The sequence below is a fragment of the Salminus brasiliensis genome, chromosome 22, assembly GCF_030463535.1.
Source record: "Salminus brasiliensis chromosome 22, fSalBra1.hap2, whole genome shotgun sequence".
Taxonomy (NCBI): Eukaryota; Metazoa; Chordata; class Actinopteri; order Characiformes; family Bryconidae; genus Salminus; species Salminus brasiliensis.
In genome coordinates this window covers 30,969,405-30,995,406 of record NC_132899.1, presented here as the reverse complement: position 1 = coordinate 30,995,406, position 26,002 = coordinate 30,969,405, and the positions used below count along the sequence as shown (strand labels likewise).

At 44.1% G+C, this 26,002-nt stretch overlaps 1 protein-coding gene across 2 annotated transcripts in view; it reads right to left on the bottom strand.

The window, feature by feature from the left end:
- ccser2b (coiled-coil serine-rich protein 2b) overlaps positions 1 to 26,002 on the bottom strand; it is a 75,737-nt gene that overhangs the window by 24,637 nt on the left and 25,098 nt on the right. For both annotated transcript variants that reach the window (XM_072666635.1, XM_072666636.1), the window contains exons 4-7: positions 12,300 to 12,399; positions 9,313 to 9,424; positions 7,064 to 7,220; positions 607 to 687 (exon numbers count right to left, since the gene is read on the bottom strand). In XM_072666635.1, the coding sequence (XP_072522736.1) occupies positions 607 to 687; positions 7,064 to 7,220; positions 9,313 to 9,424; positions 12,300 to 12,399 (450 nt within the window). The remainder of the gene's footprint in view (positions 1 to 606; positions 688 to 7,063; positions 7,221 to 9,312; positions 9,425 to 12,299; positions 12,400 to 26,002) is intronic.

The window sequence follows — 26,002 nt, the reverse complement described above, 5'->3', positions numbered from 1 at the left end:
GTTGCCCACAAAAATCAACAACGTGAGCCTCATTATAAGCAGTCTTTAGGAAGCTGCTGTGCAGTTAGGCAGGGAACAAAAATAAGGATGGCTCGTAATATCTGTGGTATGGAGATTCTTGTTGCGTTGAAGCAGCTGTAGAAAGGGACGAGCTGTGAGCTTGAGTGATGCGGCTTTATCAGCCTTGCTATTCTCCGGAGCGCTCTACGGAGATTGCAGAATAAAACCCAAGGGCAAGAGCGGTGATAAGCAGGGCAGCCCTAATGAAAAGGGCTTTATTAATTGATGAAGGGGAAAAAAATTACGTATAACCAAAAATGAATTGCTCTCGCAAGGGGAAGTAAAGGGCATGTGGCCTGAGCTCAGCTTTCGTGCTCCTACAGTCTGGGAACGTGGTGGGAGTTTAATCATATTTTCCGACCGAGTTAAAGTGAATGAGTTGGTATTCTCCGAGCGAAGAAGGAGAAAGGGGCCTGTAGAAAAAGATTTGGCCTGGCATGACACCTAGGTGGCTTATTTTTAACCCAGTATGGAGTTGGAGAGTTGTTTATTTAAACAATGAAACAAAGCAAAGAAGAGTCTAGCTTCCCTCTCCTACGTCTTTACCTGCCGTTGGCTGTTTGGCTCTTCTGAAGACGGACTGGAGTCCAAATCTACAGACTCGTCAACTGATCCATCCTCTTCAATCTGCAAAGGCAAGAACACACAAACAAACATGCCCGTAAATTAGCCAGGCCCGTCTAATTCTGCATAGTGGCTTACCCTCGGGACAAACCTTTTCAAACCCACAACACTACTCACCAGGTCATAATGAAAGCAAATGCCTTCTCTGGGCTTTGTTTATAGCACAATAAGGGAACTAAATAACAAAATGGAAATTAATGGTGCAGGGAACAACACAGTAAAGCCACCGACTTAATTATGACATGCAAATAAAGAGTCGACTCTTCACCGATGGAGTGCGCCCGCCGCTTAACGAAGGAATTAATCTGGCCTGGTGAGCAGGAACTCGGGAACATCAGCCAGCGCTGGGCGCACCTTAAAGAGGAGCACGGCCATGCATAACTGATCCCGAATCAGTATTCAGGGCTTCACAAAGTCTCCGGCCCTAATCATATCCATCATGACACACAATAAGTAACTGACCCAAGAGCTGGCGATGAAGGAAGCGGCTGCCTGCGTAGAATGCTGATGAGGCGATTGAGAGGCTGGCTTTTTTCTTTTTTTTTTTGGTGGTGGGCGAGGGGAAGGGGGAACACACCATCCATCTCCTGAGCGAGAGCTCGGGGACAGAATGATCCAGAATGGCTGGAGGGAGGACTCGAAATCCAGCGTGACGGACCATGCTCGCACTGTATAGAGAACCCTTGCTTGGGGCCATTTAATGAAACATACATTCTATAGAGGCCAGAGTGGGTTCACACATTCAGTGAATGAGTAAGTGGGTGGGTGGGGAGGTCGGGAGGTGAATGGCATAGTTACAAAAAGGTATGCATAACAGAAGGGAAGCGTGGTGTATATACTCCACAATGCTGCCTGCAGATCACGAATCTTTCCTTTCTAAACGTGGTTCCATGGCAAAATTATTTATTTCACACCGCCTTTTGATGAAAATGCTGCCCTTTCAGAGGATGGCGGGTGTTTCAGCTCCATGGAGCACTGTCTTTCATCTAGCTGTCAGAAAACTGAAGGTAATTTCAAGACAGCTTCCTTAGCCTTAGCCCAAAAGGAACGAAGGGGTGGAAAGGCAATGAGAGACAGCCTGTTAAAATACATACCACCAACTTTTGGCATAAACCTATGCTACGAAGCTATCCTTGAACATCAAATGCTAAGAAAGGGAGTGGGGTTGTTGCGTTACACCCTAGAGTTGCGCATTTGTAAGATCATCAAATGCATTGGTTAGGGTCAGATCAACAGAACAAGAGGGATTGTCTGTATCTTTATCCGTCTGATTCGCTAGCCTTCCATCCTTCTACACTTATCCTTTCATCCCCAGGAAGAGAGCCTGGGTGAGAATCGAAATGTTCTTCGGGAAAGCACGCAAAAACCTGGTTCGGATCCGAAATCCACTACGATTCCCAACCTCAGGTCACTTCAGAAGCCATTCATTGAAGCAGAACTGATCAAAGATCATTATTCCAATCTCGGGCTACTGCATTGAGCATGTGTGAACCTTGGACTTTTTCAGTATCTGCTTTGCCAAGACCACTCCAAAGACCATTCCTCAAACCGGTGGCTGGACCTCCAAAAACACTTGAGCACCAAGGGCAAGGGCATGTTCTTCCAGGATCAGCTAGTATTCCCAACCTCAGGCCATGCCAGAGGCAGTCTGCCAAAGCAAAACTGATCAGAGATCAACTATTACTCCAATCTCAGGCTACTGCAGAGAGCTTGTGTCAACCTTGGACTTCTCCAGTATCTGCTTTGGCCAGCATTGCCAAGGCCACTCCAAAGACCATTCGCCAAACTGGCGGTGACCGAAGAACAGCTGGATCCACAAAAACACTTGAGCACCCAGGGCAGGGGCATGTTCTTCCAAGATCAGCTAGTATTCCCAACCTCAGGCCACTTCAGAGGCTGCTTGTCATAGAGCACGCATCAACCTTGGACTGATTCCGGCAGTCAACTTTGGCAGTTGACCCTAACCCAAAGATCATTCCCCAAAGCGTCAGCGACCAGAGTTCAGTTGGATCCCCCAAAACACTTGAGCATCCAGGGCAGGGGCATGTTCTTTAGAACACACTTACCTTCACTCCCACAAACAAAGGCCTGCTAAATCAATCATTAAATCCATTAGCTCTATATGAGAATGGATGTCTATATTCACTCACCCCTTTTTCTCCGTTCTTGCATGTGACAAGAAGGATGCCTTTCAAATGCACACCTTCCAAGAGATTTCCTGACTCCCCACATTGTACCGCACAGAAGCCCAGTCTGCAGAACCATTCATTAAGCCTATGACCTCCACTATTAACAAATAGGCTACAGATTAGCATGTAGCCTCCCATCACTGCCCTTTACATAGCCTCAGGTAGACAAGAGGTAGATAATGAAATCAGTGGCCTTAGACAGCTATATTGACATTTCTGGCTGACGAAAAAGGCCATAACAGTGGAGGATGATGCTTTGTGTGTCTTGTTTGAAAATCGTGCCTGGTATTGTGGAGCATATGGCGCCATTCATCCTGGCTGAAGAGTCGATATGATTTGCACCTTGCTGAAAAGCGGTGCCGGCTCAGAGTGCGGCAGCCGGAATGAGACTTTTACAAGGCCTCATGAATCCTAAAAAGCTGCATTATGCTCAGAAGGCACATGTGAATGCAAGGAATTGACAAGCACTATTGACAAGTCTGGAGAAGTCAATTGCGCTTGCAAAATAGATGAGCATAAAATGAATGGCAAAGCAGAGAACAAGGAATGGAACAGAGCTCTGGGTTAGTAAACCTGGCCAAAAGCAGATTTGCATCTTCAAGGGCGGATTTGCAGGACACAACCTGGAAGAACCAGGCAAGACTCAAAGCATCTATAATAAATCACAACAACAGGCAACCAAGACGTGGTGTAGCGACGTCTCTGTCCTGTCATGTTTCTTCCTCCAATATGACTAAAGGTCAATTGCATAATTAAGGTGTTCGGTGCAGGGAGCAGAATATCTGCTGTCTGCGGAACGCCTGAGGAAACACAGCGTACGAAGAACACATGACGATAATTAAAGCTCCTCTTTCCATCACATTCGTTGGAGTTTAATCAAGAACTGCAGTATGAAAATTCCACGAGGTGATCGATTTCACCTGAGGCACACTTTGCATGCAGGTCTGGATTGCTTTGCTGGAGTTCGGTTCTGATCCCCGCCCTACGGATCCTAGTTTCCCATTTAGAAATAGTGGCAGTGCTCAAATCTGCTTGCTAAGATCCTCCATGATTCTTGCATGGAAACACTGGCTTGCAGTATCCATCCAGTCTATTAATTAAACAACTCCACCAACTCTTCTCATCTGCAGGTTGCCCGACTTCCCTTTGTAGGCTTATCACATCTCTCCAACTCCATCTACCATTAATACCTCAGCAGACAAAGCTTTTGAAAACTTTCAAAAGATGCTTAGGTTCTTGGCAAGTTCCAGCAGGGCTGACCCATCAAGCTCCTCCACTCCCCCACCATCCCTCTATTTCTCCCAGTGGACTCTGGGCCTCTGGCCCACGCCGGAGGCCCTGCTGTGCCGTCTTTGTGCTGGCCGTGAGGGGCATACCATTACCGCCCAAAGCAGTCTGCTCGGCCGTACGTAGTGGGCGTGTTTAACGAAAGTTTCTTAAGGCCAGCTTTTTTTTCCCCTGCTGCTATAAAGACCGTCTGAGGCAGAAACCTATAATTACCGAGGTTGGCGTAGTCGGTAAGAACGGCACAAATCGATCGTGCTGACAGAACAGGCTGGTATGTATTAGTCACACACAGTGGACCGAACAACGGTGCATCCTCAGCAGAGGAGGGTTACTGCCAGACTCGCAGATGTCGCAGATGGGGTTGCATCAGTATCGACACGCAGTAATATTTGAGATGAAACACTGCAGAGTTGCCACTCCAACCCGGGCAAGAAAAGAAGAGGGTCCATCAGCTGGGATATAAGATGTAAACATATCATGTGGTCTCTCTCTGATAATAGTTTTTTTTTATGTAAATACAGTTGAAGACAATTTATAAGAATATATAAACAAAAAGAAAAATTATATATATTAGGGAGGCACCAATACCACTTTTTCCTTTTCAATACCAGATTTTCAAGTATCTGCTGAACTATAATCTATGATATATATCCTGATATTTATAGAGTTTGACTTTTGATAGGCTTTTACTTTTTTATTTTTATGCCAAATAAGATCCAATAAGCTTGAAAGTTGAAAGGGCAGTGTTTACTGGTTGAACAGCACATTTGCAAAAAGAAAAAAAAAGTGCTACACACGTGGACAAAATTGTTGGTACCCCTCGGTTAATGAAAGAAAAACACACAATGGTCACAGAAATAACTTGAATCTGACAAGTGAAAATCTGACATGAAAGTCAGACATTGCTTGTCAACCATGCTTCAACAGAATTATTAAAAAAAAAAAAAATCATAAAACAGGCCTGGACGATTCCTGTAACTGTCAATGAGACTTCTGCACCATTCAGCAGGTATTTTGGGCCATTCCTCATGAGCAAACTGCTCCAGTTGTCTCAGGTTTGAAGGGTGCCTTTTCCAGATGGCATGTTTCAGCTCCTTCCAAAGATGCTCAATAGGATTTAGGTCAGGACTCATAGAAGGCCACTTCAGAATAGTCCAATGTTTTCCTCTTAGCCATTCTTGGGTGTTTTAGCGGTTAGTGTGTTTTGGGTGTTTTGGGTCATTATCCTGTTGCAAGACCCATGACCTGCACCTGAGACCAAGCTGTGTAGCACTGGTCATCACACTTCTCTCTAGAATCCTTTGATAGTCTTGAGATTTCATTGTATCCTGCACAGATTCAAGACACCCTGTGCCAGATGCAGCAAAGCAGCCCCAGAACATAACAGAGCCTCCTCCATGTTTCACAGTAGGAATAGTGATCTTTTCTTGATATGCTTCATTTTTCAATCTGTGAATCATTTTTCCATTTGTTTTCAACAATGGTGTCCTCCTTGGTCGTCTCCCATGAAGTCCACTTTGGCAACGACGGATGGTGCGACCTGACACTGATGTTCCTTGAGCTTGAAGGTCACCTTTAATTTCTTTCTGGGCTCTTTTGTTACCATTCATATTATCCGTCTCTTTGATTTGTCATCAATTGTCCTCCTGCAGCCATGTCCAGGGAGGCTGGCTACCTTAAATTTCTAAATAATATGTGCAACTGTACAGGAACATCAAGCTGCTTGGAGATGGTCTTATAACATTTACCTTTAACATGCTTGTCTATAATTTTCTTTCTAATCTCCTGAGACAACTTTCCTTCACTTCCTCTGGTCCATGTTGAGTGTGGTACACACCATGTCACCAAACAGCACAGTGACTACCTGTAGCCCTATATATAGGCCCACTGACTGAATGCAAGACTGTAGACACCTGTGATGCTAATTAGTGGACACACCTTGATTTAACATGTCCCAGGTCACATTATTTTCAGAAGTACCATCATTTTTGTCCAGGCCTGTTTAATGAGTTTACTTTTTAAAATAATTCTGTTGAAGCATGGTTCAAAGTCAATCTCGGATTTTCATTTGTTCATTTTCATAGAATTTTTATTTATTATTACTTTTGTCAAGTTATTTCTGTGACCATTGTGAGTTTTTTCCTTCATTAACCGAGGGGTACCAACAATTTTGTCCACATGTGTAATGTAAAATGTATATGAAATATCTGTTTAATGGTAATAACTGTTTAAGACTGGCGTCAGTAAGCTTCATGGTATCTGTGCTCTCTATTGCCGATACTAATACTGTGTGCAAGAGCCAGTATTGGCGTCAATATACATATATATTAATCTAAATCGATGAATAACACAAACTAATTGTCTTACCAAGTTTGGCTTTACAGAGCCTAGTGACTTTTATTACAGAAGTTTCTCTATTAAAGCTTCTGTGTCTGAGCTTCCTTGTGTTTGAGGTTATAGTTCTCAAAACTACACTGAGATATTATAAGAAAATAAACAGAGTCCTCTAGACTGTTAATTAGGCATTTATTTGTTCTCCCACCCAAAAATCCAAGGACGTGCTAGCTAGCATTTTAACTTGTGATTCATCGGAAGTAATCTCAGAATATTGCTCTGATGAAAAGGATTCAACTTTTTTTTAATTAGATTGATACAGCAGGTGTTCCAATACCTTTGTCCAAATAGTGTAGTATAGTTATAAGGAATTATAAATATTGACAATATAGACAGCAGAATATAATTACTGATTTAGATCATTCATCTGCTACAGCTGGACTGGACTAACCATAATTCTGGAAAATTCAGACTTCTTTAATTAAATAACAGAATTAGGACCTAAAACACAAAGAGCATAGATGTGCTGTGTGTGTGTGTGTGTGTGTATGTGTGTGTGTGTGACAGACCTGCAGCAGTCTTCTCAGCTGTAGCAGCTGTTCTTTGACGGACGAGCAGTCCTGGGCCATGTGCTTCAGCATCAGCTCGTCCAGAGACGCGTGTCCTGACCCTCGCTTCCCCAGGCCCTGCAGGTGACAGTCATCAAACGACGGCAGAACAGCAGCTCTGCAGAGTGGACAGACAGAGAAGAGAGGGAGACAGTGAGACAGAGAAGGACAGAGAGGAGGACTTAACTGAAACTCAACTCTACACGCAGCATCACCGTTCTGACTGAGGCTGCAGTTAACTACTATAATAGAGACCTATTAAAACTACACTTTCAACTTAAATAGAAAACCAAAATCTCGAAAGGAATCATTATTTTTGACAAATTTAATTGCAATTTAGATAGTAATTTTTAACTAAAAATTATATGAAAATCATTTAAAAAATAAAATAAAATAAAAAGTAATTATTAAAGTAATTAAGTAAAGTGATTTTCGTAAAGTTTCATGCATTTTGTCATAATTTTCTGAAAATGCATCTAAATCATGAAAACAACTTAAATTCCATGAAAATCAGTCAAACATTTGAGAAAATAAGCATTTTATGGACAAAACAGGTCACAATTCAATGTTTAAATTCAACAAGTCAATGTCAACAAGTCAAAATGTCAATAAAATTAGCCATATCTGGACAAAATTCGTCAACACAAAGATAATAAATCTTATAACACAATTCTTTCATTTTTATAAATCTAAAATAAATACTTTGACAAAAGCTGTGGAAATGTCTAAAACAAAATAAGCAATTACTAAAAATGGAAGGTCCATGATTTCACAAATTCTGTCAAAATGTCCAAGAAAAAAAAAAGTAAATTATGCCATGTTGTAGCGCTGTCTGAAAAGGTTCTGCCAAATTTTTCAATGCACTATAACAATCCCACAATGCACCGCACTAAGTAGTGTACAAAAACAATGTACACTAGCAGACATGGAATTCTCATAATTCACCCGCTCTGAAGATTCACATGCAGCTTCTCTGAGGAAGGCCGAGGTAAAGACCCCTTATGTGACGAGCAGCGAGCTCACACACTTAACGAGGTCGCTCACTACCTTGTGAAATTCTGTTCCCTATAACAGTGCCCTATAAAGTGACCAAGACTTCTGCATGTAGGGGACAGTGACTAGAGCACAGTGTGGGACACAGCTTCAGTCTCCACAGTATGAGAGTGTTGGCGCACACAGGTGCACTGTTTCACCCACACGACCTCACTCCGGATCACTCCGGGCTCTCTCAGTCATGCGCTCACGTTGTTCCCTACAAAGGGGGCACTGAATCGGTGGGTCGGACAGAACGGAGATGAAAGTGCAGTGTGACAGGCCCACGGGGCTGTGGCTGTTCACGGAGGCAGAAGAGTGTGACGCGGGAGGTGATGGTGTGTTGAGGGAGGTGATGGTGGGCGAAAGCAGTGAGGGATCGGAAAGCTCCCGCAGGGGTCAGTCAGCTCATATTGAGTTTTCTGAGGCCGGAGACGCGTGGAGAAGAATAGAGGACATGTCTCGTCACTTAGAGACGAAGACGGAACAGAAGGCTGGGACAAAGCGAAGGCCCACTGAGCGCTGCGGGGAGCCGGCGACCTGACACTCAGCGTTCCGAGGCTTCCGTGACCCGGCGAGATTCAGACGACAGCCGAGAGCCAACCTTCATGGCCTGAATGACGACAGGAGGGTCCTACCACTCCGGTAAGGATGGAAACAGAAGAGCAATAGGCTCGCTTGCTTCATGGGAGGTATCCGAGAGTGGGTGTTCTGTTACCATTACGACACAACACACAATATCACTTAATTTTTTCCTCTGTAAATTCCCCAATTTACCTACCTAGGACTCTTCCCATCACATAAAGATTAGGGCTTCACCCCACTACTCCAAACTGCTGTTTATGCAATACCACTGGAGCTCAACACACTTTGAGAACACGAATTGCTAGCATTGCCAACAAGGGTGGGCCGCCCGACCCCATGCGTTCCTTAAGAGTGGGTCAGCGGACATCTGCTGCAGTTCGGAAAGATGTGGCGGCTAGTTATGCATGTATCGAAGGAGACGTGTGTTAAACTCCTTACCTCATAATGTCAGGAGCACTGCTAGTGCTAGGGGGCGCTACAAAACGGTGGGTTCATTGGCATCACCAAATTGGGAAAGATTTGACAAACATATAAAATAATTAATTAATGTTTGTCGAACTTATTAATTAATATTCTAGATAATTAAAACTGACCTGTTGTTGTTGTGGTGCTGTTCCAGTCTGGCCCAGCGCTGCTGTCGTCTCCTCCACTGTCCCGGCCAGTATCCACTCTCTGAGCGTTCGTAATGGGACACTCCGTCGACATCTGCAACAGTCAGAACAGAGCGGACTGAGCCAAGTGACCAAGTGACCAAGTGTGGGAGACGGAGGGTAACAGTCCCTGGCCCTGACAACTCCAAGAATTTGAAGTTTATGAATTTTAGGTTCTCCTGCCTGGACAAATAGTTATAATGGACACACTGTTGAGCTCGGCCTTAAAAATTGACCCCTAAAGCTAAATTGTACGAGCTGAGAAACCTTTTTAATGACACAGAACCCTTCTCGCTTTTTTTTTTTTGGCTATAAATGGCAAGACGTGCCACTGTAGTATTTAGTTAGGTACTCATTAATAAATACTTTTGGGGGGCACCTTAAAATAGCGCCGCGCTAACACAGCTAGCTTGATGCTAACAATGCAAACTACCAAAAATGACTTATTTGCCACAGGAATTCGAACCAGGGACCAGGTAACAAAAAGCGAATACAGTAGAGTAGTGTAGTGTGGGTACCATGCAGTGGAAAAGGGCCGTTATACTCTCTGGAACAACTGGTATATCTGTGAACCCAGACTTCCAAATGAACCTTTTAAAACTTTTCCCAGCGCTACACAGAACCCTTTTTGCTTAGAACGTACTTATTTTTTTGACTGGAAACAAATATTTTTCAATCTTGAAATGGCAAGAAGACCAGAGTGATTTAATCGGGATTCTTCCCCTGTGGTATTTAAGCAGGTACTCGTAAATGAAGATTTTTGGGGGCCCCTTAAAGGCCAGAGCCCCCAACCGGACCAAAACGAATGTTGGAGTGGAACGTTCTGTTCCAAGTCATGGCCGAACGACCAGATTTTCCACACCGTTCTGGTTAGCTTAGCTCACTGATTCCACAGTTCAGCTCGTTTGTTTTGCTTTTAATATCCACTGGAGGAGCTCTGGCTCGAATACAAGTGCTCGGAGGCTAAATATGGCCAACAGTAGTGGCCAAATTCCCCCCCCAGACAGGTCTAAAATGGTCTCTGAATGTTTGGTTGGTGTCCTCTGGCCTTTGGTACCCCATCTGCCTAGGCATTTCCCCAAGGGGAAGAATAGACCATGCTAATACAGAGGCTTCATAATAGACCCACAGCACCTCAAAGATGTGGACGGAGATATAAGGCCCGAGAATAAATGTGACACGTGAGGCGTAGGGGGGTGCACACTTCTAAGTAGATCTATTGCAAGCTTTATGATCAGAGAGACAAAAGCCTGACTGACTGATCTGCCAGCCGAGGAACATATCAGCACTAATATGGGCTCATAACTCCATCTGATAGCAGACTCTGGAGATTCATATCAAGAGAAATCTCCCTCCCCCAGCCAGAGGTATTATGGAAATGATGCCATTTCATCTTCAGCGCAACAGAGCTAACTCTCCGGTTATTCTGTCGGATCGAGTGACACGAGGAAGTGGAAGAGCGAAGCACTCTGAGAAGAAGACGGTCACACTCCACACCCCCCCCCCCCCCCCCCCCCCCAACAAACCCCCCTTGCTCTCTCACACACCCCCCCCCCTCAAACTACCGGAAGAGACTGAAAATAGAACGTGCTTAAAATCACGCTAACTTTGAACTCCACTGTAACAATCCTTTCTCTGTTATGTCTGTAACTGCTCGGCTTCTGAACGAGCAAACTACAACAGCAACCTTGTTGACATGACCAAACAACAAATACGACGCCTCTTCAAAACAGCCGGCCGCTCGCGGTTTTATATAGCAGCTGCAGCGACCTGTAAACATGAACCCTGAGAGGGGAGGAGGCTGCTTTAGCGAGGCGGCGGAGGAAGAGAAGTTCTGTAAACTATCCTGCCAGGAAAGTTCGGCCAAAACAGCAGAGCTCCAGTCGGCCTGCAGGTACAACTCCTCACAGTCCGATACTCATCAGTGACCTCCCTGAGGACACTCCACTTTGAGAGTGGCTCTACATGAATACAGAGCTATGAAGGTACAGGAGAGTAGTTTCTTTTAGTACCAGTTAATAAAGTCTAAAGTGGCCACACAGCGGAAGCAAAAAGCTAGGGTTTCTAATAAAGTGGCCAGTGTGAAAGTCCAAAGTAGATGTTTCAAATAAAGTGGCCAAACAGCGGAAGCACAAGGTAGGGGTTTCTACAAAAGTGGCCACACAGCGGAAGCACAAGGTAGGGGTTTCTAATAAAGTGGCCACACAGCGGAAGCACAAGGTAGGGGTTTCTACAAAAGTGGCCACACAGCGGAAGCACAAGGTAGGGGTTTCTAATAAAGTGGCCACACAGCGGAAGCACAAGACAAGTTTTTTTAATAAAGTGGCCAGAGTGGAAGTCCAAAATAGATGTTTCTACTAAAGTGGCCACACAACGGAAGCAAAAAGCTAGGGTTTCTAATAAAGTAGCCAGTGTGAAAGTCCAAAGTAGATCTTTCAAATAAAGTGGCCAAACAGTGGAAGCACAAGGTAGGGGTTTCTACTAAAATGGCCACACAGCGGAAGCACAAGGTAGGGGTTTCTAATAAAGTGGCCAGTGTAAAAGTCCAATATAGATGTTTCAAATAAAGTGGCCACACAGCAGAAGCACAAGACAAGTTTTTTTTTAATAAATTGGCCAGTGAGTGGAAGCCCAAAGTAGGGTTTTCTACTAAAGTGGCCACATAGTAAAAGCACAGGGTAGAGGTTTCAAATAAAGTGACCAGCGAGTGGAAGTATGGAAGGAAGATGAAGTATCTAACTGAACTATCGTACCTGCTGCAGTCAACTATATCTGAAGGACGAATGAGCTCACGCTTACTGACCACCTTCACTCCTTCCACCTTCAATGGCACTTTCCCGTTAAAGCCTTCTGTGTGTGACCACTAGAAAATATATGACAGAACGCCTCAGGAATGCATAACAAGGTTGTTTCTTTTTTTTGCCACTCACCGCTGTGGAGAGACGCATCTTCAGGCAGGTCCACGTCCAGCATGAGGTCATCGTCCTCCAGATCACATGACTCCAAGTTCTCCAAGTTGTTGAGAATGTCCTTGTGAGCGGAATAAGAGAGAGGAGACAAAAAGAGGCATGAGGGGGAGTGACGGACATGAAAAGATGACTGACCCTCGTTTAAAGCTTAAATTCATCGGCTGGATTACGAGAACAGCCGAGACGGCGTGAGCAAAAGGGCCAAGAGCGGCGGCGGTATGCAGGTAACCCAATACGCTGAAGCGGGCCGTGATCGGCTGAGGAGAATGGCACGGACGACAATAAGGAGAGATGTAAAGTTGGATCAATACTCGGGCTATCAGGTTTTGTTGCGAGAGACCCACGCCACTGGGATTTGGATCTGAATAGCTTGAGATAAGTGGGTATGGAGTGCGCCTGGGTACAAAATCGATCCATTCGAACTCCACTCCCTTACAACAGCGAGTGAAAAAGTACACTGACCACCTTATTCCAACAAAGTTCTGAAGAAAGTGGCAAAAAAAAAATCTAACAGCAATAACAACAATTAAAAAAAAACCAAGATATTGCCATGCCAAGGACAAGATTGAGGATTAGGGGCTCTTGAGCGTAAGATGTTTAAGGCACATGTAGGCACTGCTGGACAGGTGGGGGGTGGGGGGTGGGGGGGAGAGAGAAAAAAAAAAAAAGAGGCCGGACAGACAACTGGTGCATGTTTGAGCAAAGCGAGGTTATCTGTGCCGCTGCAGCAGCGGCAGCGGCGGCTGCACCCGGAACCCTCCTTGGCTTCCGAGAGCTTAGTCCCAGCTGAAGAGCTCTGTAAAATGACTTTTCCCCATGAGCGACTGCTGACCACCCATAGGAGGACAGTGAAGGAATTTGGAGGGATAGAAAGGCTTTAATATACAGTGCAATGACCAGAATTGGAGGTCATTGATTTCGGAACGAACTGCGGTCACTGCCGGCACATCAAAGAGGTTTGATGGATAAGGAGTTTAAAGCAGTCAGACACCCAGAGCACATCAACCTTCTGCAGGACATGGTTAGGTTAGGTTAGCTCTTATAGTTTATAGTTATAGTAGTTACAGTATATTCTTATAATTCATATCTAAGCTTGATCTGATTATGTGAAAGCAAAAATTTTGGCTTGGTGTCTAAGCTCCACCCCTTTCATTTCAAGTGGAGGCATCTAGGCTAAAGAAATACACTGTAAAAACCCCACAACGCCACCAATGCTGAGAGGGTGAAGGCTTGACGTGTCAAACACCAAGAGTCCCCATTTTTCCCCCAAACTGCCATTAAACACAACAGTACTCCAGTGAAGCTCAACATGCTTAGAGTACCAATTGTGCTCTCATTGACTCCGGCTGCTGATGGCAAAGCAGCATGGCTCGGAACTCAAAACGACAACCCCCCGGGGCCACAGTGGCAGAGAGACTGTGAAGCTGCCTCCCTGTTCACAGGATTTAGAAGGCAGGTTTAAAGTTTATTGCGACCTGATGGAGAAAAGACAGAAAGCGTCCATGAGGTGATCAAGAGTCCAGACTTCAAACTTTGGCCATGCTCAGTCCAGGTTAATCTAAACCCAGAAACAAAAGGTCAAATGGAGCAGGCAAGTGACCAAACAACAAAATCGGCCATTAAGTCCACCTGGGCTAAAGTGTACATCTCTCCCTTTTCTCAGTGCAATTACACAGAAAATGAGAGAGCGAGAGAGACCGTACCGTCTGTACTGCACTGGGACAACACCACCTGCTTTCCCCACCCTCAGTCATTATGAATACATGTTTTGTAAGTGCAGTTCTGCTTTTGAAGTGCTCTCTCTACTGTCCGCTCGATCGATATGCTGGTTATGTCCTAATTCAGGAGGTTTGAACTCAACACACTGTCCTGTTTTTCAGCCAGTACTGTATTTTTCCCCCCATTATCACAATAAAACATCCCATACAGCCTCAAAAGAATGGCCTTCACGCTTCATACAATACACAGCTACAGTTTTTAGAACAATACCTTTCTGCTCTGTGGTTACTTCAAGGCAAGGCCCACCACCCCCTTTCCAGGGCTTTCAAGCATTAACTGCCCGTTTAAGGTCCTGCTACAGCACCTCAAAGGGGTTATGGACTGTAAAACTTCATTTGTTTTAGTTCTGTGCTTGTGCCTGAAGCAGCAAAGCATTTGTCCACCATGTTTGACTACTGCTACAATGCTCTTCATGGGGAAGCTTTACACCAGAACCTTTCAGAAGTTCCCATTTTAAACCCATTCAAATGGGTCACTTTGCATGTTTAAGGTGGCAGTAACGCCAGGCTCCTGCAGATGGCACTGCACAAAGATGATGGGGCTGTAAATAACTGCAGGGTTTGTGACAGGACTCAGAGATTGAGAAGAATCCAGTTACACACCATTAAGGTTTTTATATCCCTATTGTATCGTCATATCTTATACCTATACTGTACGAATAATTTCTTTGGCATTTAAAACCAGTAGACAGGTTTAATTGTACACTTTTGCTCCGTGGCACAAGCTCAGGCCTCAAGCTTGGTCACCTTCCAAGTTCACAGCGCTTGTGAAAGTGAAAACACTCTTGAAGAATACATGCCTTGTTCTATAAAGCATGCTTCCCCCAGAACTACCACCCGTTTGAAGCCCTTCTGTTGGTTTTCGCCTCTTGAACTTCTTCAACAAAGTAAAACGAGCCAGAAATCTGAGCAGGCTGTTGGAACACCTCAAGGAAAGGAGAGGGAAATGCAGAGTTTGCCGACAGAGGCAGCTCATAGAGAAGCAGAAAAGAAGAAGCAGGTCACTCATCAATATTGCAAAGGGGTTGTCTAGCCACTGCAACCAAGGGTGTGCATAATGTCTACAAACCAGCAGGAGAGCTGTGGTGCTCACGGAGAGCTCGGGTGGGGAGAGGCAGGGCGAGAGAAATGAAAAGAGAAGAGCAAGAGATGAAAAAACAAACCCAGAGGGGACAACGTCCAATGGACTTAATGCGCTTACACTGCGGCTAGCTCGCCGCTTTGTAGGGCTCAGACAAGAGTGATTGCTTAATGAGGGTAAAGGGTGACAAGAACATCCTGCAAACCTGATATTGGACTTTCTGGACGATCAGACTACCAGATCTGAAGTGCAGAGAAAATGACATGCATAGCAGCTGACTAAAACTAGCCTGGTACACAAACAGTGACACAATGCCCAAACTTACCTTATCCTGTAAAATCCCCAACTGCGTCACATATCCGTCAGAAGCTTTTCACACATTATTTTCACAACTTGGAGCACCTGTCCAGGAGGGGTTAGACAGGGTGACCCTGGCTGTGCAGGGTGACCACGGCTATGCAGGATCAGGGAGGGAGAAGTGGCATAACCAGGATCTTATGGGCTCCAGTGCAAAGTAAAAATACAAGCCCCCATAGGAAAATTACCTTAAATTCAGGAAAAACAAGACAACATCATTTGCATATTTACTCGCTGATTCTCATGACCAAGTTATGGTCATTGACTGATCATACAGAATAGTAACCTATTAATCACAGATATGAAATTCTTCCAATAAAGAAGTTTTCCCTTTCTACAGGCTTGGATGAGACTGCTCCACCGTTACCCAACGCCACTGGATAACCAACGGAGGTAGTAAAGGATAGTTCAGGGACATCCTGCATGTCCACTTGATCTAAACTTGCTTTCGCTTCCACCTTTGTATGTTTTTGCAGGGCGTTGGTGGTGACAGTAGTGAGAAAAAAGTGAGAGTGTTGCAGGGTAATGAAATTCTCAGGAGTGATCAGTGAAGTGGAGGCAAAGGTCAGGGCCATCACAGGCCATGATTAGATCTGCAGTCGCATCCTTCGCTGGAGTAAATCTGCAGTGTGTCAGAACTCTGCAGGACCACTTACACAGCTCAGTCTGAGCCAACTGCTCGAGTTTGGCTTTCCTAAGCGGCCCAAATGTCTCACTCCTGCTCATTTCCAGACCGCGGCAGGAGCGCCTCACTCAGATCAGATCGGGCAGAGCTTTCTAATAAAGCCCACTCTCTCCATCTCCTCTTTCTAGCTCTATTACATTGTGAAAATGAACAAAGAGGCTGCAGCTTCCCCTACGGTCTGTATGCAGGGACAGGAAACAACGCTGGAGGCTTGTCTCTACCCAAACGACATTGCCGTTCCCTCTTGCAAAAACGGTGCCTTCTCTAATATCATGGCACTGCGATTCCATTTTCTTGGCTTCAGCTGCTCCCAAACATCCTGCAAATACCTCCAAGTCTAGTGCAGATCCTAATGACTCCCAACAAAGGGACATAAGGGTCCAACTCTTCTCATCAGCTAATGAACAGCGCCATTGCTGGGAGACAGGAAACAAACAGACAGCAAGGAGATTGGAGGCATGTTACAGAGAGCATCTACAAGGAGCTGGCAGAGTTGCTGCCTCTAATGAGGTCCAGTGATGGAATAATTACGTGGCGAGGAAAAAGGCCAGTGATTGGGTCCTAAGAGACTTTTCAGAGACTCGTGGGACTGAAAGCGGTGGAGTCTTCCCTGAAGCCCTGAGAAGAATTCACGTCACAGCTTTAACTTATTAATAGTCTTGTTTTTTTGCCATTAGTCATCTGGCATTGTTTACTAATACCAGTAACCCCCTGGACTAGAAGAAGAAAAGACAACCCCAAAATAGGATGACGGAGTAGATCAGCGACTTCCATTTAAGGTAGTGCGCTGAGGCAATCAGGTAAGGGGCTCAGAAACCCAGATAACCAAATGGTTTCATCGGCTGGCAACAACAACAGTGGGCATCCCTGGGGGTAACGCACCCTGCCTACATATTCTCTGCTATAACAGCTGAGATGATTAGACGGAGCAGAAGGAGCCAGAGTTGGAAGTCCGCAGGGAAAGAGCCAGGACGCAAGAGAGATGGACAGAGAGAGATGAATGAAGCCATGAGTTATGCCCGAGTCCTCTCCCTGTTCCACCGCAGATATACCTAGGCTTCTCACAGTCCCAACAACGGACCAACACTGCCCCCTCGTGGAGCATTGCTTAGTCTTTACAGCCAGAATGGAGATTTATCTTCAGGACTGCTTGCCTGGCATGCTGTCCCTGATGGATCTTCTTGAAACTCAATTTTTCTACCCATAAATTAGACTGGCTAGTCTGCCATAAACACGTCTCGCACAGAGACAGAAAGTCAAAGTAGTGTCCTACTCTTCAGACAGAGTGCATTATCTTTTCAGATAAGCTGAAACAGATCCAATGTTTCATCATGGAGTTTTTTTTTTGTTTTGTTTTGGGTTTTTTTAAACCCACTGACTGGGTTGTCAGTCATGTAGGACAAGCAGAGACAACAGATTTGAGACTACAAACTAGAACTTAATTTAACATTCCATTTCTTATGATTTTCACACTTTTAAAGCTCAATTTTGTACATTTTTCATATTTTTTTGTCACATTATTTGTTATTTTTACACATTTTCTCCCAACACATTTACGCCAACTACCCAGCCCATACATCTTCTCCCACTTCGCATGCAATTCTTCCGACACTGGGAGAGTGAAGACCAACACAGGCCTCCGCAGACATGTGTGCAGCCAGCCAGTGCCTTATTCCGAACTGGCGCCAAAAAACACCAGGCACCACGCAAAGTGCACCCGACTCAGATTGCTAAAGTGATCTGGGGAAAAAGTGCCATCTACCCACTCTGGAGAGAGCAAGGCCTCACTGCCGATGGCTAGCAGAATGACCAGGATTCGCACTAGCGATCCTCTGGTCATAGTGACAGCGGCTTATTTCACGTGGGGCCTGTCACATTTTTCTTTTTTTAAACAATTTGCTCCCCAATTTAACTGAGCCAACTACCTCACATATATAAAGTCGGCCACTGCCCATCGATCCTGGAGCATCAGCATCTTTGTCTTCTGAGCCACTCAGAGGTTAAATGTTTTGTTAGTGTCTTTGAGATCGTTATGCATAATAGCTTTGTTCTGATTGGCTGCCTAGTGTTGCACCTCAATCAGAAAGCAGTCATGGCTAAAATATTCTTAATGGCTTCAGCAGGTACAGCGTACAGAGTACAGTACTAGAGAATAACAGGATGTTTAGAAAGTCCCCTTAGCATTAACCTGTGCCAGTTCACCGTCTGACCTTTTCACTGACCCACTGTGCGTGAACCATGATGAACCCAGTTTTGCTTAGTCATATCAACAAGACTCTAAATCAGCCAAATCCTCCATTAGTGCAATTATCATCATCCTCAACAGACAGCAGGTCTAGAGGCCAGACCTGGCCAGTCTCAGGTTGACGACTGCAAACTAAGGGATCGAATGGCAAGGAGATGACTATGCAAAGCACAGCAGCACCGTCGGTGTGGGGGTGTAACGGACCACATCCCTCAAGTTCTCTCGTTCAGATGGGTTTCCAGCAGCTTCTCCATCTTGAGTGAGTCAGTGAGTTTGTATCTCTTTTCCACAGGTCGTCACTGCCCCCTACAGCTCACACTTCAGGCTTCTTCGGTGCCAGCAGTGCTGTAAACAACAACTCTCTGTGATTCTGGTGGATGATTTGATCCTTGTGAACACAGGTTTATCACTGAGGGAATACCACAGCAGGAGGATATAGATGTGTAAGGCATATATTATATTCCGTATTATTTTCTATTCGTGTTTCTTTTTTTTACCCCCATCAGATGACATAGACAAAGAGTTAAAATGTATAAAAGAGGTATACAAAACAGTAATGCATACTTCTCCGATCAACCCTCAGAAGTCTAAGAATGTGCCATTGCGTCACACACATACTCCGCCCTTTTCATTGAATCTCATTACCAGATCATACGTGATTCACAACCGGAGTTACGAGGCTGTGAAGACAGCTCGAGATACTCGTCTCTGCCTATTGCATGTCTCACTGGTGGATTTGTGTGTCCGTCTGTGTGAAACTGTCCAATAGACACTCAGAAACTCATTCATACAATTCTAGGCCCCAAATCAATTAGTCCACATGAGTTAAGGGTGTTATAACAGTAATTTGAAAGAATTTTAAATTCTGACTTAGAAAGAGCAGAAACGCTGTGGAGGCGGGGGTCACCCTAGTATTTGAACCCTAGCAAGATGATGATTAGCTCACATTCAACCAGGTGTGTTCAAACTTTTGAGTGGTATTCGGGGAGATTAAAGGCACACAGCGCCACCTACTGTACAGGGACAGCCCGTGTTCAAAACCCCTGCAGTTAATCTTTGACTGAGGAACAGAATAGTCACATCGACACAACTGAGTGCAAATCCAAGCAATTCTATATTCTATATACAAGCTTGGAAAACAACCACCACCACTATAGCTCATCCTCCTACTCAGCTCTGCTAGAGTACAAAGGCCTGGACCTGCAGAAAGTAGAGCGAGACAGAACCTCCTGAGCAGGGACGCGAGCGACGGGTCACACTCGCTTACGCAATTACACTTATCTCACCCTAATACTCCGTCTGATACAGATCAATTCCATCTGGGCGAGCAGACGTTTTCTTCGGTGCTATGATACAGCCACTGATACAGTGCCATTACCGAGAGTGAGAGAGTGTGTGAGAGTGAAGGAGAGAGAAAACCAGCTCAGGAGTTTCATCTGATCATCTGTTGGCTGATAAGGAGCATATCTCTTATAGTGAAGTCAGTCCAAAACTTGAAAGTAAGGTTGTTGCTATATATTATACTGAGGGAGGTCCCGATTCAGTTTTTGTGTCCCCAGTTTGATCAGAGTATGCAGAATATTGGCCAATACCGATCTGACTCTTGCTGGTCTCATTGGGTTTACACACGTGGACAAAATTGTTGGTACCCCTCGGTTAATGAAAAAAAAAAAAAAAACTCACAATGGTCACAGAAATAACTTGAATCTGACAAAAGTAATAATAAATAAAAATTCTATGAAAATGAACAAATGAAAATCTGACATTGATCCATTGAACCATGCTAACAGGATTATTTTAAAAGGTAAACTCATTAAACAGGCCTCGACAGAAATGATGGTACCCCTGAAAATAATGTGACCAAAGGGACATGTCAAATCAAGGTGTGTCCATTAATTAGCATCACAGGTGTCTACAATCTTGTAATCAGTCAGTGGGCCTATATATAGGGCTACAGGTAATCACTGTGCTGTCTGGTGACATGGTGTGTACCACACTCTACATGGACCAGAGGAAGCGAAGAACAGAGTTGTCTCAGGAGATTAGAGAAAGAATTATAGACAAGCATGTTAAATGTAAAGGTTAAAAGACCATCTCCAAGCAGCTTGATGTTCCTGTGACTACAGTTGCACATATTCAGAACTTTAAGATCCATGGGACTGTAGCCAACCTCCCTGGACGTGACCGCAGGAGGAAAATTGATGACAAATCAAAGAGACGGATAATACGAATAGTAACAAAAGAGCCCAGAAAAACTTAAAGATGAACTTCAAGCTCAAGAAACATCAGTGTCAGATCGCACCATCCGTCGTTGTTTGAGCCAAAGTGGACTTCATGGGAGACGACCAAGGAACACCATTGTTGAAAACATCATAAAAAAAGCAAGACTGGAATTTGCCAAACTACATGTTGACAAGCCCCAAAGCTTCTGGGAGAATGTCCTATGGACAGATGAGACAAAAATTAAATTTTTTGCCAAGCCACATCAGCTCTATGTTCACAGACGGAAAAATTAAGTATATCAAGAAAAGAACACTGTCCCTATTGTGAAACATGGAGGAGGCTCTGTTATGTTCTGGGGCTGCTTTGCTGCATCTGGCACAGGGTGTCTTGAATCTGTGCAGGGCACAAAGAAATCTCAAGATTATCAAAGGATTCTAGAGAGAAATGTGCTGCCCAGTGTTAGAAAGCTTGGTTTCAGTCGCAGGTCATGGGTCTTACAACAGGATAATGACCCAAAACACACAGCTAAAAACACCCAAGAATGGCTAAGAGGGAAACACTGGACTATTCTGAAGTGGCCTTCTATGAGCCCTGACCTAAATCCTATTGAGCATTTTCATAAGGAGCTGAAACATGGCGTCTGGAAAAGGCACCCTTCAAACCTGAGACAACTGGAGTAGTTTGCTCATGAGGAGTGGCCCAAAATACCTGCTGAGAGGTTCAGAAGTCTCATTGACAGTGACAGGAATCGATTGCAGTGATTGCCTCAAAAGGTTGTACAACAAAATATTAAGTTAAGGGTACCATAATTTTTGTGCAGGCCTGTTTCATGAGTTTATTTTTTTTAATAATTCTGTTGAAGCATGGTTGAAAAGCAATGTCTTTCATTGGTTAATTTTCATAGCATTTTTATTTATTATTACTATTTATTATTATTATTAATCACTTCCTGTGTGTAGGTGTTTAGCGGTACACACTCTGGACTGATATCTGTTGTTGCCTACTGATATGAACTAACTGTTTTTAGTGAGTGAATGTACTATGATTCAGTTTCAATAGTGTGTGTATTAGCATTAGCCTCATCCCGGTTCTGAATGTTCCACACTGCAGACTTTAAATGGTCCTGTAACATGTGGAGATGCTCCTCACTGCTGCGGACTGGGACTGATGCTCTTTAATGTCTGTTCGAGGAGGCTAGGGGGTGCTCTGCTAGAACAGCGAAAAAAACAAAACAAATCGGAACTTAATTTAATTTTAATTTAATATAGCCTTTATCCAATACATTAAATATATTTGGATCCGTTGTCTAATTATATTAGCTATTAATTAATTAACTGATTATTTTGTCTCATCTCTTTAACACAATTTAGTATTGCACTTGGACTTACAATACTAACACTGCTAACACATTCAGCCAGGGCCTCTGAAACTGCTTCAAGGTCTTCATTAAAGTGCCACAGGCTTGCCAATGGGGGTAACATGCAGTATGACTTACATATGACTTACCGTGAGCAGGGAAGTATTTACGAAAGTATTGACTTCTAGTATTTGTTAGCAACATTAGCCTCACAGTTCCCCGAGCTAAAAATAAAGAAGCACATTTGAGACACCCAAGAGGCCTTGGCTGATCATCTGCATCTGAAGTAACTGGATATAACATGCCATGCCCCCAAACTATAACTATATACTGATCCAAATCAATGCTCCACTTCAATGAATCACTAAGGCTGGAGGTCACTGCATCTCCTGGGCTTGGGAAAACATTCTGTGGATCCACACTCAATTCTGGATCCTTTGGTGGCACTACAGTGAGCTGTCTAATGCTGTGTCCAGTCTGGCCTCAGTCAGCTCCATTAGAATGACATGGCATTTTGTTGGAGAGCATCCTGCAGTACTCTCTAACACCCACAAGGTGGCTCTCTTGCATCGTAGATAACAAACAGTTCTTGAGCAAAATGCTCAGACGTCAAGGCCGTTCCAGCAGAAGCTACAAGGCAGCCCAGTCAACATCTATCCCACTTTAAAACACACCTCAACAGGAGACAACAGGAAGTGAAGCAGAGTAAAAACAGCACTGATATCATAGTGAGTGATCTTGTATGCTGTTAAAGCAGGTGGCTCTCCTGCCAGCTTAATTTACATTTAGTTAAATGAACATGGCCTAGTTCTGGGGATTCCACTACTCCTAATACTGCAGCTTGTTTTCAGCCATGACAAAACACTGGGATTTCAAAATGCAGATTTTTCAGCATTTTCTCAGCTATTTATTCGTCATTACTATTCACCATACTTAACCCACTCCCTCCTTGTTTCTACTGTTTTTACTGTACATTCTATCAGCTTTACTTATCATATAGAAGCATTTTGTAGTTCTATAATTTAGGCTCTAGTCCAGCTGTTTCTCCTTTCACCCTGTTTCTTCAGGACCCCACAGGACTGCCCACCACAGAGCAGGTAGTGTTCAGGTAGTGGGTCATTCTTAGCACTGCAGGCATCCTGACTGATACAATGGTGGTGTGTTAGCAGTGTGTGATGCACTGGTATAGGTGGATCAGACACAGCAGTGCTGCTGGAGTTTTTGAACCTCAGCATCACTGCTGCACTGAGAATAGTCCACCAACCATAAATGTCCTACCAAAAGGACAAAACAAAAGGACAAAGGACAAAAATACCACCACATCAGTCAGTTTCACTGCAGTGCTGAGAACGGCCCACCTCCCAAAAACTACATGCTCTTTGTGGTGGTACCACCCACAGTTGATGGTGGAAGACCTAGGAGAGACAAAACTTCAGCAACTGGCTTGTCGTTGTTGCTGCAGTGACTCAAACAGTGTGTCCCAAAACTTTTGTCCACAATGTCCAAATATATATATATATATATATATATATATATATATATATATATATATATATATATATATATATATATAAGGGCTGTAAAGAGACTGTAATAGCCCCCCTTCCCCCCCCCCCCCCCGTAGCTGTTACTTAGGCTTTCTCTAACAGGCCTGGACAGAAATGATGGTACCCTTAACTTAATATTTCGTTGCACAACCTTTTGAGGCAATCACTGCAATCAAATGATTCCTAACTGTCAATGAGACTTCTGCACCTCTCAGCAGGTATTTTGGGCCACTCCTCATGAGCAAACTGCTCCAGTTGTCTCAGGTTTGAAGGGTGTTTCAGCTCCTTCCAAAGATGCTCAATAAGATTTAGGTCAGGGCTCATAGAAGGCCACGTCAGAATAGTCCAATGTTTTCCTCTTAGCCATTCTTGGGTGAGACCAAGCTTTCTGACACTGGGCAGCACATTTCTCTCTAGAATCCCTTGATAGTCTTGAGATTTCATTGTTCCCTGCACAGATTCAAGACACACTGTGCCAGATGCAGCAAAGCAGCCCCAGAACATAACAGAGCCTCCTCCATGTTTCACAGTAGGGACAGTGTTCTTTTCTGTATATGCTTCATTTTTCCATTTGTTAGTAACAAAGGGGTCCTCCTTGGTCGTCTCCCATTAAGTCCACTGTGTCTCAAACAACAGCAGATGATGTGATCTGACACTGATGTTCCTTGAGCTTGAAGTTCACCTTTAATCTCTTTAAAAGCTCTTTTGTTACCATTCGTATTACCTGTCTCTTGCAAGTTTAGTGACAGGAACATCAAGCTGATTGGAGATGGTCTTATAACCTTCACCTTTAACATGCTTGTCTATAATTTTCTTTCTAATCTCCTGAGACAACTCTTTCCTTCACTTCCTCTAGTTCATGTTCACACGATGTCACCAAACAGCACAATGACTACTGTATATATAGGCCCACTGACTGATTACAAGATTGTAGACACCTGTGATGCTAATTAGTGGACACACCTTGATTTGATGTTCCTTTGGTCACATTATTTTCAGGGGTACCATCATTTTTGTCCAGGCCTGTTTAATGAGTTTTTATTTTTTTAAATAATTCTGTTGAAGCATGGTTCAAAATCAATGTCAGATTTTCATTTGTTCATTTTCATAGAATTTTTATTTATTATTACTTTTGTCAGATTCAAGTTATTTTTGTGACCATTGTGGGTTCTTCTTTCATTAACCGAGGGGTACCAACAATTTTGTCCACGTGTGTAGAACTGGCCCACTTTCCAGCTGTTTTTTTGTTCTGCTGGATGTTCATTTAAAGGAGTAATAATGTTTGAGTGTTTGAGGTTTACTGAACCCTTTTTATTCAACCATGCCAAGGTAAACACCATTCTCCATTAAGTATGTTGGAATGTAGTTGTTTCACTGGAGGACATTTGAGAATCAGAATTTACAGAAGTTCAACTCTTTCAAATAAGCCTGAGTTTGCAACAGTTAATAGTTAAATCAATGGCTTGATTGGCTATGCCCGTGTGGGTGGGCAGATGACACCCTCTCTTCCCAAGCCCCACCCCATCACTCTTGAATCTCTTTTTTTTTCATTTTTAAAAATAGGTTTGATTTGGATGCACTGAAAGTGGATTGTACAGATTGTATTAATGACCTTGTTTCATGGGGAAAGGACAGGCTTCAAATTCAGGTCACATCACGGACCCTTTCAAAACATATATTTAAAATGATCCAGCATATACAGCACCTCCTCTCTATAAACATCAAAGAAGCCTGGATTTCTGTTATGCACTGAATATGTATATAACACTAGTAATGACAACAGAGCTCTAGACTCATGAGAAGCGATAAGTGCACCGTCATTCCCTCATTTAATCCCACAGCTTTAGCTTTCTGAACCGTGCATGCAGTGAGGAAGCGAGCGCTCCGATTGGCTGTTGTGGTGGGCACGAGGGAATCACCACAGGCAACAGCCAATGAGGACGCTGACAGATGGACGTCTTTTCAAAGTGCACGACTGGTGGCGCAGCTCCAGCAGCAGAAGCTCCATGGCTCAGCAGAAAACCCTCCCCTGCCTGGAGTACGGATTTGCATTACAGCTGAATGGAGCTCCTGATCGGATTCTGAGGCCTGTCCACCCAGTGCTTCCTGGTTTATTCATTTCTAACAGCGCAGGAGTGATCCACCGCTTTCAGTAACTGTGTGCTGCTAAAGGCTGAACATAAAAAGAGCCTGTGGCAACTCCCCTGACTTATGACTCCCAGTTTCCTCCCTGTAGCACACAACCATGTGCCTGAAGCCTCTTTAAAAGGGCTGACTGACTCACACACAGGCGTGAAGTAAGCCTATCTGAGTTTACACAGTAAAAACATCACTCTCAAAAGAGGGATGGAAATCAACAGAGTGACATACTGACTTGATCGTCCACTTGGT